General features: G+C 50.4%; 1 protein-coding gene across 4 annotated transcripts; it reads right to left on the bottom strand.

The window, feature by feature from the left end:
* Nucleotides 1-5,752: 5,752 nt before the first annotated feature.
* On the bottom strand, nucleotides 5,753-8,114 carry MFSD5 (major facilitator superfamily domain containing 5). 4 transcript variants are annotated; one of them, XM_012654466.1, is made up of 3 exons: nucleotides 7,926-7,984; nucleotides 7,707-7,797; nucleotides 5,753-7,349 (listed from the first exon to the last, which is right to left on the bottom strand). In XM_012654466.1, the coding sequence occupies exon 3, from the start codon at nucleotides 7,329-7,331 to the stop codon at nucleotides 5,979-5,981; it is 1,353 nt and encodes a 450-aa protein (XP_012509920.1). In that variant the 5' UTR covers nucleotides 7,332-7,349; nucleotides 7,707-7,797; nucleotides 7,926-7,984; the 3' UTR covers nucleotides 5,753-5,978. The 4 variants fall into 4 exon arrangements, with proteins under 4 accessions (XP_012509920.1, XP_012509910.1, XP_012509937.1 ...); XM_012654475.1 differs by lacking the exon at nucleotides 7,707-7,797 and having other exon boundaries at nucleotides 5,756-6,330; nucleotides 6,415-7,349; nucleotides 7,926-8,114; XM_012654456.1 differs by lacking the exon at nucleotides 7,707-7,797 and having other exon boundaries at nucleotides 7,926-8,114.
* Between the last annotated feature and the right edge of the window lie 1,432 nt (nucleotides 8,115-9,546).

The raw sequence follows: 9,546 nt of genomic DNA, 5'->3' as shown, positions 1-9,546 counted from the left end.
CCTCCTTTCAAATATCCCCAGCGGCCAATCAGCGGGGGCTGCGTAACGCCGGCGTGCCGCGCGGCGCGCTGGGAGTTGTAGTTCGCCCGACGCCCGGCTTCGCCTCGTTACCCCGCAACTCCGCCCGAGGTCCTGCTGCTCTGGGCGTTGAGGCCTCTTGGGGACGCAGGCTTCAGACTTCACCCCTTTTTTTTCCCCCCAGTCCGCTGAGTTCTTAGCTACTGGTGGCTTTACTCGTTATCCGGAAGGCCAGCCTTTTTCCTCTTTCTCCCCTTTATCTTCAGAGTTCAGGCAAGAGTTTAAATTTCAGGAGAAGAGAAATAGACTAGACAACAGAACGAATTTACTTGGAAACTCACGTGGGTTGGGTTACTAGGAAAAAAAGGCGTAGCCTTCTATGAAATTCTTTTAAAATATAGTTTTCTGAGGGCACTGAAATGAGTACCCATGGCGACCTCCAGCTCTTTCCCATCCAGCCTTGCTCCTTCCATGGGTTGTATCAGGAAGACAGAATCTAGCGCTCTTTGATGAGAGAGAGAGGGGTCGAGTGGGGGCTGTGAATGATGGAAGAACTAGGAAAATTCATTTCCTGGGATCTTTCACAGTCTTTTTTTTTTTGAGACAGAGTCTCACTCTTTTGCCCGGGCTAGAGTGAGTGCCGTGGCGTCAGCCTAGCTCACAGCAACCTCAAACTTCTGGGCTCAAGTGATCCTACTGCCTCAGCCTCCCGAGTAGCTGGGACTACAGGCATGTGCCACCATGCCCGGCTAATTTTTTCTATGTATTTTTTTTAGTTGGCCGATTAATTTCTTTCTAATTTTAGTAGAGACGGGGGTCTAGCTCTTGCTCAGGCTGGTCTCGAACTCCTGAGCTCAAACAATCCGCCCGCCTCGGCCTCCCAGAGTGCTAAGATTACAGTCTTTAATGGCTTATGTTTGGTAAGTACTAAGCACTTCCCCAAACATGAAGATTCAGCTGGTTCTACTTTTCTTTCTTTCCTCCACCGAAGAATTCAGCTCGAAACTGGTCTCCCAGTTAGCTTTTCCCTGATGAACCCTGCTAGATAATTCATCCTTCTCCATCATCATAGAGCTCTTTTAGGAGCTGAGAATCTAGAAGGGAAGACTATTTTTCTAAAAAAAAAAAAGGGAAAAGAGGCTGTATGTGGCATGCCTATAATCCCAGCACTTTGGGAGGCTGTAGTGGGAGGATTGCTTGAGGCCAGGAGTTCAAAACCAGCTTGAGCAACATAACAAGACCCATCTATAGTCTGGGTACAGTGGCTCACGCCTGTAATCCTGCACTCTGGGAGGCCAAGGTGGGAGGATGGTTTGAGGTCAGGAGTTTGAGACCAGCCTGAGCAAGAGCAAGACCCCATCTCTACTAAAAACAGAAAAAAACAGCCAGTCAACAAAAAAAATTAGCCGGGCTGGTGGCTCACACATGTAATCCCAGCTACTAGGAGGCTGAGGCAGGAGGATCGCTTGAGCCCAGGTGTTTGAGGTTGCTGTGAGCTAGGCTGATGCCACAGCACTCTAGCCCAGGCAACAGGGCAAGACTCTGTCAAAAAGAAAGAAAAAAAAAAAAACATTTGTAAAACAAGTAAGTGTCGTATGGCTGTAGATGGCTGTAGTCCTAGCTACCCAGGAGGCTGAGGCAGGATGATCACTTGAGTCCAGGAATTCAAGGTTACAGTGAGCTATGATTGGGCTACTACATTCCAGCCTGGGCAATAGAGTGAGACCTTGCCTCTAAAAACACCAAAAAAATTATAAACAAAAAACAAAACCTTAAAGTAAGTCCTTTTGTAGTTCATAAGCATGATGATTGGATTTTCCTGTGAATTTATGAGAGGTGCCAAGTGTCTTCCTCAAACCTTGTTACAACGTCGGCACATTACCCATCTCTGATGTGAAAAAATTAATAAAATTTAAACATTTTTGAAAACTTTAAAGCAAATGTGAGGTATTTTTATGACATCAGATCTGATCCTAAGCATGACAAACTTTTGTTTTACAGACCTGTGGTTCTGTAGGGAAGTGGTAGCAGAAAATAATAAAAGGGACAGGGAGGGCCAAGGGATTGGGGTTAGGGACAGAGCAATTGGGAGTAGAACCTAGACCCAGCTGATCTTTAGCTGGGAACAGCCCCTCCCTTCCCAGGGCAGGGACTAGATTTCCAGGAAAAGGTCATACTCCAGTCCTTAGAACCCAGTACTGTCTGCATGCCCCAATTCTCCTGCCTCCTTGTCCATTGGCTCCTGGTTCCTTGGGATGTTTCTCTTTCTCTTCTTAGGATCACTTAAAAGCTCCAAATCAAATAATCATGTATCCAGCCAGATGGAAATTCAGAAAATCAGGAGCCTCTTAGTGAAAGATGGTAGTGTGCTATCCAGCCTGACCCCAAGCTGACCTTCCCACTCGAGGAAGAGGAAATGAGTTCAAGTGGAACATACTGACACCCAACTCAGTTGCTCACATACCCCAAAGTAGAAGGCGTCTCAGCTTGATACTTCCATCTGGGCGAGGACTGAGGATAAACACTGTTGGGAATCCCCCAATCACTGGGATGTGTTGGAAAGTACTACACTCCAGTACAGCTCCATCCACTCATTCTCACACCCAAATCCAGCTAGCTCAGCTGGATTGGAAAAGTTAAAAAATAAAATATAAAAGCAAACATTTATGTAGCGCTTATACTGTGGGCCAAGGACTATTCTAAGCACTCAAATACAATACTGTATTTAATCCTCATGAGAGCCCTAAGGGGTTGAAACTATGCTATCCTCCCCATTTTACAGATGAGGAAACTGAGGCACAGAGTGGTGGAGCCAGATTTGAACCCGACAGTCAGGCTCTGGATCCACAGTCTTGGCCGCTTCCCTATGCTGTCTTTCTGGAGCATCATGAGCAGCGTTTTGCAGAGCAAGCACCGGATGAACCAATCCCTCATTTGAACCATATGGAGAGATAACCAAAAGTGGACCAGATGGCCAAATGCTCCCATTCTCTTGCCCTTCTCCAGGGACAGAGCTTGGGATGGGGCAGCAGGGCTAGAGACTAAAAGGCAGGTAGGCGAAGGCCCATGGGACACAGGCAGCACGTGTCATGGGGGGCAATGAGTTGGCAGCATGAGGCAAAGTTTAGTCTCAGTTTTGCCACATGCCCTTAGGAAATTCACTTGCTTTCAGTGGATTTTCCTCGAGTAAAAAAAATTTCATCAGCACCTTGCAATAGGATGCATGCCTTATAGTAGGTGATGGCTAAAAAATACATTTAAGGCCAAATGGACAATCCCTAAGATCCTTTCCAGCTCTTAACACACTGAGTCCAACAGGAAAGAACCACCTCCACTCTATCTGCCACCGGCCCCTCTGAAGCAAGCTCAGCAAAGACAAAGCTAAAGGAATCTCATTAGTCTGTCTCCCCTACCCCCCATTTCCATATCACTCAGGAATGTGATGTTCCCCCCTCCCCCCGGCATGGTTCCAACAGTAAATAATTACTGTCATCCAAAACAACAAATCATTTACTAGGCTCTAGATTCTAGTCTAACACACTTCCCAAATGGGCGGTTCTTGAAAACCCAGGTGTGAACCAGCCTGTCTCCTCTCCAGATATGTACCAAGCACAGTCATGGGCAAAGCACCAACTTGTGTGTATATATAGGGGAGACAAAGGTGAGTAAGACAGTTTCCTCCTCCCCTCAAGATCACAGTATGATAGAAGGAGACGGAAAGTCTGCAAATAACTATAAAATATATCTAGGTCCAGGGCAGAAAGAGGAAGTGGAGTTATTACAACAGACTCTGTCTTCAGTCTCAAGATGATGAGAGGAGGAAAAGGAAAAGATATCTGTTTTTTGTGCTTAACCTCAACCTCTATTCCCTGCAGCTTTGCAGGGGAAACATGTGACTTTTCTGCTGTGGGTAGGGACCTGAGACCACCATCCATTCCTCCCCTTAGCCTCACCCCGCAGAAGCCCTTCCACCCTGCATTCCTTCAGCACCAGCTGATACTATCTCTCCACACAGGTTGGGACCTGCAGGTCTCTGAACATCTTGCATCTTCCTGTCTGGGAAGTAGTCTGGGATCCAAGGAAAGGCTGTCAACCTCTTTCCAGAACAGGTGGGTCCCCCATGCCCATCTCAAGCACATTCCAGGACATACCCTTGAGCTTACCTTCCCTCTATCCCTACCCTTTCTTTTTTTTTTTTTTTTGAGACAGGGTCTCACTGTGTTGCCCGGGCTAGAGTGCCGTGGCGTCAGCCTAGCTCACAGCAACCTCAAACTCCTGGACTCAAGCAGTCCTTCTGCCTCAGCCTCCTGATTAGCTGGGACTACAGGCATGCGCCACCATGCCCGGCTAATTTTTTCTACATATTTTTAGTTGTCCGATTAATTTCTTTCTATTTTTAGTAGAGACGGGGTCTCACTCTTGCTCAGGCTGGTTTCGAACTCCTGAGCTCAAACGATCCACCGTCTCGGCCTCCCAGAGTGCTAGGATTACAGGCGTGAGCGACCGCGCCCGGCCCTACCCTTTTTTTTTTTTTTATTTCAGCATATTATGGGGGTACAGATGTTTAGGTTACATATGTTGCCCTTACCCCCCCTCCCCCCCTACCTTTTTAAAAAAATTTTTATTGAAGGGGTGGGAGGTTGGGAGGAGGGGTGTTCAGTTGCCTTGTTTGTTTTTGTTAGGACAGTCTCATTCTGCTGCCCTGGGTATTGTGCAGTGGTGTCATTATAGCTCCCTGCAACCTCTGACGCCTGGGCTTAAGCCATCCCTCTGCCTCAGCCTCTTGGGTAGCTGGGACTACAGGCCCACACTGCAACACCCCACTGGGTTTTTTTTTTTTCCTTTCTTTTCCTTGCTCAGGCTGGTCTTGAACTCCTGAGCTCAAGCAATGCTCCTGCCTCAGCCTCCCAGAGTGCTAGGATTATGGGCGTGAGCCACCACGCCCAGCCAATCCCCACCTTTCTTAAAGCTGGCTCCGCTTCCCCTGAGAAGCCCAGGTTTTGGTGGGAGGAGAAAAGGCAGATATAATCAGAGGTGAGGCAGGGAGGGGCCCACAGAACTGGCTCACTGGTACTGCTTCCTGCCCTGATGGCTCCCTCACCCTCACTCAGGCTGGGTAGGGAAGAATCACCTACAGACAAGAATCAGGTACAGACAAGATGTCCCAATCCCTTAGCCATTGACTGTTCTCTTCCCTTGGCAGCTCTTCATTTAGGTTTCATGCAGGGATACAGGACCTGGTGGACTCAGATGAAGCTGGACAAATGGTACATTCATAGCCACAGAGGCAGAGGGCAGGCAGCACGTATGTGTTGAGCTGCAAGCTTATTCCTGTAGGAAGGGCTCTGGGTTTGCCCAAGGGATGGTCACAGCAGCAGCCCAAGTCTCTGGAATTTTTGCTCAGTGGCCTGGCATACTGGGCATTTACCCCACATGCTCCAGAGATTGTCTTGCCCTGGATGTGGAGCAAGGGTTTTGCTTGACAACTAGGGAGGGTGCCTGTCCCACAACAGAGAGATGTGGAGGACCTAGGAGACTCAGGTCCTTCCCACACAGTTCAGCTGAAAAGCAATTCCACAGCTCCCAGTTTGAGCTGCAGACAATCTAAGAGAGGTTAGAAATATAAACCTTTTACTGGTAATCCTACCTCAAAATCCCATCTCAAAAACTCCAGCTGCGCACTCACCAGAAACTACTGAGGTAGCCACAGGTGAGGATGAGTAAATCAAATCAATGATCAGTTAAAAGTGTTTATTTTTAAATGGGAAGGGGAAAGGGAGTAACACAGAGGCAACTTTTGGCACCTTCTTTCCAGTCCATTACCTCCATGTCCTCCCCAAGACAAAGCACTGGCAGGAGAGGCTGCAGGAAAGAGTCACAAAATCAGTCACAGAGAAATCTATACAACCCTGGAGAGGTGGGATTCAAGTTCATCCCAGGTGCCTTGTCCTGGAACAGGGTTAGAGTTCAGGAGCATAGGGCTCCCCAGTGGGTGAGGGCACCCGCAGCTCAGCATCGTGCCTTACCACGGTGAAGAGTCCCACCACTGCCAGCAGAGCCATCACCATGACGGCAGAGCAGATGCTGAACATATTCCGAGTGCCTGTTTTTCGATCACTGTCATGGAGGACAAGGAGTCCTAAGCAGGCCAGTAAGTGCAGGGGCACCCGGAACCAGTTGAGTACACCAGCTTGCTCTGTCTCAGGGATGACCTTTCTCCGTAGGAAGCTCATGCTGGGAAAGTATAGCCCACAGGCCAACTCAATAAGTAGAAAGGCTATGAAGGACTCCACTGGACTCTCCTGGCCTGGGCTGGTGGAGAAAGTCAACATGAAGAGAGAGAAGACGACGATGAGGACAGCAAGGGAGAGTAGGTGCATGGGCTGAAGGTGGTACCTCTTGGAGGTGGCAATGCGATACAGGGAAGAGCCGAGCAGGCTGGCTGCCATGAAGCTGGAGAAGACAATGCCCAATGGGGCCCCATGTGGGTCCAGCACAGGTGTCCAGAGGAAGACAAAGATGAAGATGACACTCTCAAAAAGGGCTTGTATGGTGCCTAACAGCAGCACGCGGCGGTCCGATAGGAGGCAGCGCAGGCCCCCTGCACAGGTCCTTGAGAAGGCACGCTGTCGGTCATAGTTCTCCCCCCAGTTGCGAAGGGCCAGGGCCCCAGCCAGAGCCAGGAGAGGAATGGCGGCCACAAAGGGCGCTACAGGCCCCAGCCCCATCCAGCTAGCCACGGCCTCAGCTGCCACACCTGCCACTATAGCCAGCACATGGTTCCAGAAGGCAGCTCGGGCAAAAGTAGCTGGGATCCACTCTGCAGGGAAGTCATGCCGTTCCACGTGCTCATGGATGTACCAGGCCTCGAAAGCTGAGAAGAGCAGGGCTGTGGACAGCCCACCAAGTGCTCTGCCCACCAGCAACACAAAGTAGTCCTGAGAGAGTTTGGTTAAACAGCACAGAGAGTAAGTGAGGGAGAAGAGGACACAAGACTTCTTGCGACCCAGCCAATCCACAAGGGAGGAGGCCACAAGGCCAAAGAGAACAGTGGAGGCAAGGCCACAGACATAGAGGATAGCAATTTGACCCTCCAGGAAGTAGTAATGCTGATAGAGTTTATAGAGATAGGGGGCCTGGAGCCAGTCAGCTGCTAGGGCCAGGAAGTAGACCTGATAGAAGTCCAGTTGAAACCGAATGAAAGAAGGATTGCTGCAGGCCCTTCCAGGGGGCTTAGCCCGGCATCTTGACAGCTCCAGCCCCAGACAAGAGGCCAGGAGGCCTATAAAAGCGAGGTAGGCAGTAACCAGCATGGTAGGCCCCCAGACGACCTGGGGAGAGAGGGAGTGTCAGAGTCACATCCATTGCCCCAGTAGCACAGTCAAGGGGCTGGGTATCTAAGCAATGACAGCTCCACCCAACCCCCTGCCAACTCCGCTCCCCCAGCTCCCCCAGATCTCAAACCGGAGGGACCAGTTGGGTGGATGGGAGGAGTGGCCCCACCAGAAATGTCTCCTAGAACACTGTGGGGCAGGGAGGAGTAATAGGCGAGGGGAGAGGACTGAGCTTTCGCCCCACCCTTGCCTGGTATAGCAAAGAGGGAACCCCTTCAAAAATCCTGGTCCGTAAAGTTCTAAAGGGGCTGCTGCCCTTCTCCACAGCAGCTTCTGCACACTTCCTGCTATTACCTCCCATCCTCGCTGGGGAGCCCGTTGTTGGTCTCAGTGTGTCGTCCTCTGTTCCAGGTATCCCTCCCGCCAACGCAGGCCTCTCGAGTTGCTTTAGGGTCATGCGCGTGCATCTCAGATTCCCCTTCCTCCGGGTCACTGGCACCCCCCCCCCCGCGTTCCCTAGCCCCCGCCCAGAGCTGCCACGCCCACTCGCGCCTCGCCCAGACCCCGTCTCACCCGCTGCCCCGGTCTGCGGGGTCGCTCCGGACACGTCCGGCTCCAGGCCGCCGGACCGCCCTCCCTGCTCTGGCTCCGGCTCCCGCTCGGGTTCCACCAGCACGCCCGCCCCTCGCAGCCTGCTTCCGGGAACCGGGCAAACCTCTGGCCGCCGCCATGATGGCCCCGTCACGTGACGGGGGCGCGGCGCTAAAACTCCGCCCATGCCCCGCCTTCCTGTTCCAGGAGTCCGGCGCAGAACGCCGGACGCCCTGGGAGGGGAAGTGGGCGACTAGAAACAGTGCCAGTTGCTGCTCCGGGTGGCTTCGCCTGCTGCCCTCCCGGTCCTCCGATTCGTGGATACCTGCGGGGCCACCCCGAAATAAAGGCTCATCTTTCTCCTGGGAAAGATGCGCGCAGCCCCGTAGAGGCAGGGGCTGGAGCTTCCTAAGGAACACAGCAGAGACGGGTTCCTTGGTTTGCCTCTTCTCCCACTGCAGGGACCTCCAGGCAAGAAGTCAGTAGGTCCAGACACCTGAGGGAGGCGGTGTGATGTAAAGAACTTGTTTTCTGGCTGCGGACAGAGTAAGGCTCCAATCCTACCCCTGTCACTTACCAGCTGTGTGGCCTTGGGCAAGCCACATAACTTCTCAGTGTCCCAGTTCCTTTGAAGTCACAGGAGAGCAGTGCCGAAATAAAGAAGGCTAAAGTTCAGTGGCAGCATAGGGAACTTCAGCATAAGAACTTTATTCCTGGAGTTGAACTCCCTCTTTCTGCCACTTACTAGCTGTCTTACCTTGGAAGAGTTATTTAACCTCTCCCCAGCCTCAGTATTACCTCCTCAAGAGCCTACAATGTCTTCTCATCTCACTAAAGGTAAAAGCCAAAATCTTTATAATGGCCTACAAAACTCTTTCTCCTCTGGCCCTCTGCCACTCCTCTGACCTCATCCCCTACCATTCTCCTCTATTCCATCTATACTGGCTACTACCAAGGGCTTTGCACACTGCTCCCTGTGAGATTCTCCAAGATTTCACATGGTTCCCTCCCTTACCTCCTCCAGTTCTCTGTTCAAATGTCACCAGATCAGAGAGGCCTTCTTTGGCCATCCTATTTAAAATAGCAACACCACCACCTCCACCACAGTAATCTACCTGCTTTCCTTCCAACTCTCTGTTCTCTTGCTGCTTTTCTCCACAGCACTTAACACCATTTGGCACACTGTATATTTTACTTGTTTGTTTATTTACTATCTCTTCTCCCTACAGATTTTTATCTGTTTTGTTCACCTGTATTCCCAAAACTTAAAACAGTCATTAGTATGTAATAAACATTCTGTAAGTATTCTATGAATAAATTAACAAATAAGTTAATCCGTGTAAATTACTGTAAAAAGTATTGGCCCATATTAACTGTTCACACTTATCAAACAGTTATTATTTACATAAGCTCTTTTTTAAGAAGGTTTGGGCCAACTGCTGTAGATGAATTATCTCCTTAAGCTGTCACAACAACCCATAAGATAGGTACTATTATTCTTCTCCAGAGTTGGGAAGGTTAGATAACATGTCCAGAGTCACATGGTAAGAGGTGGAGTCACAACTGGGACCCGGATCTTTCCAATTCCATGCTCACATCATTT

Source organism: Propithecus coquereli, unplaced genomic scaffold (genome assembly GCF_000956105.1).
Source record: "Propithecus coquereli isolate 6110/MARCELLA unplaced genomic scaffold, Pcoq_1.0 Scaffold111, whole genome shotgun sequence".
Lineage (NCBI taxonomy): Eukaryota > Metazoa > Chordata > Mammalia > Primates > Indriidae > Propithecus > Propithecus coquereli.
This window is presented reverse-complemented; position numbering and strand designations above follow the sequence as displayed.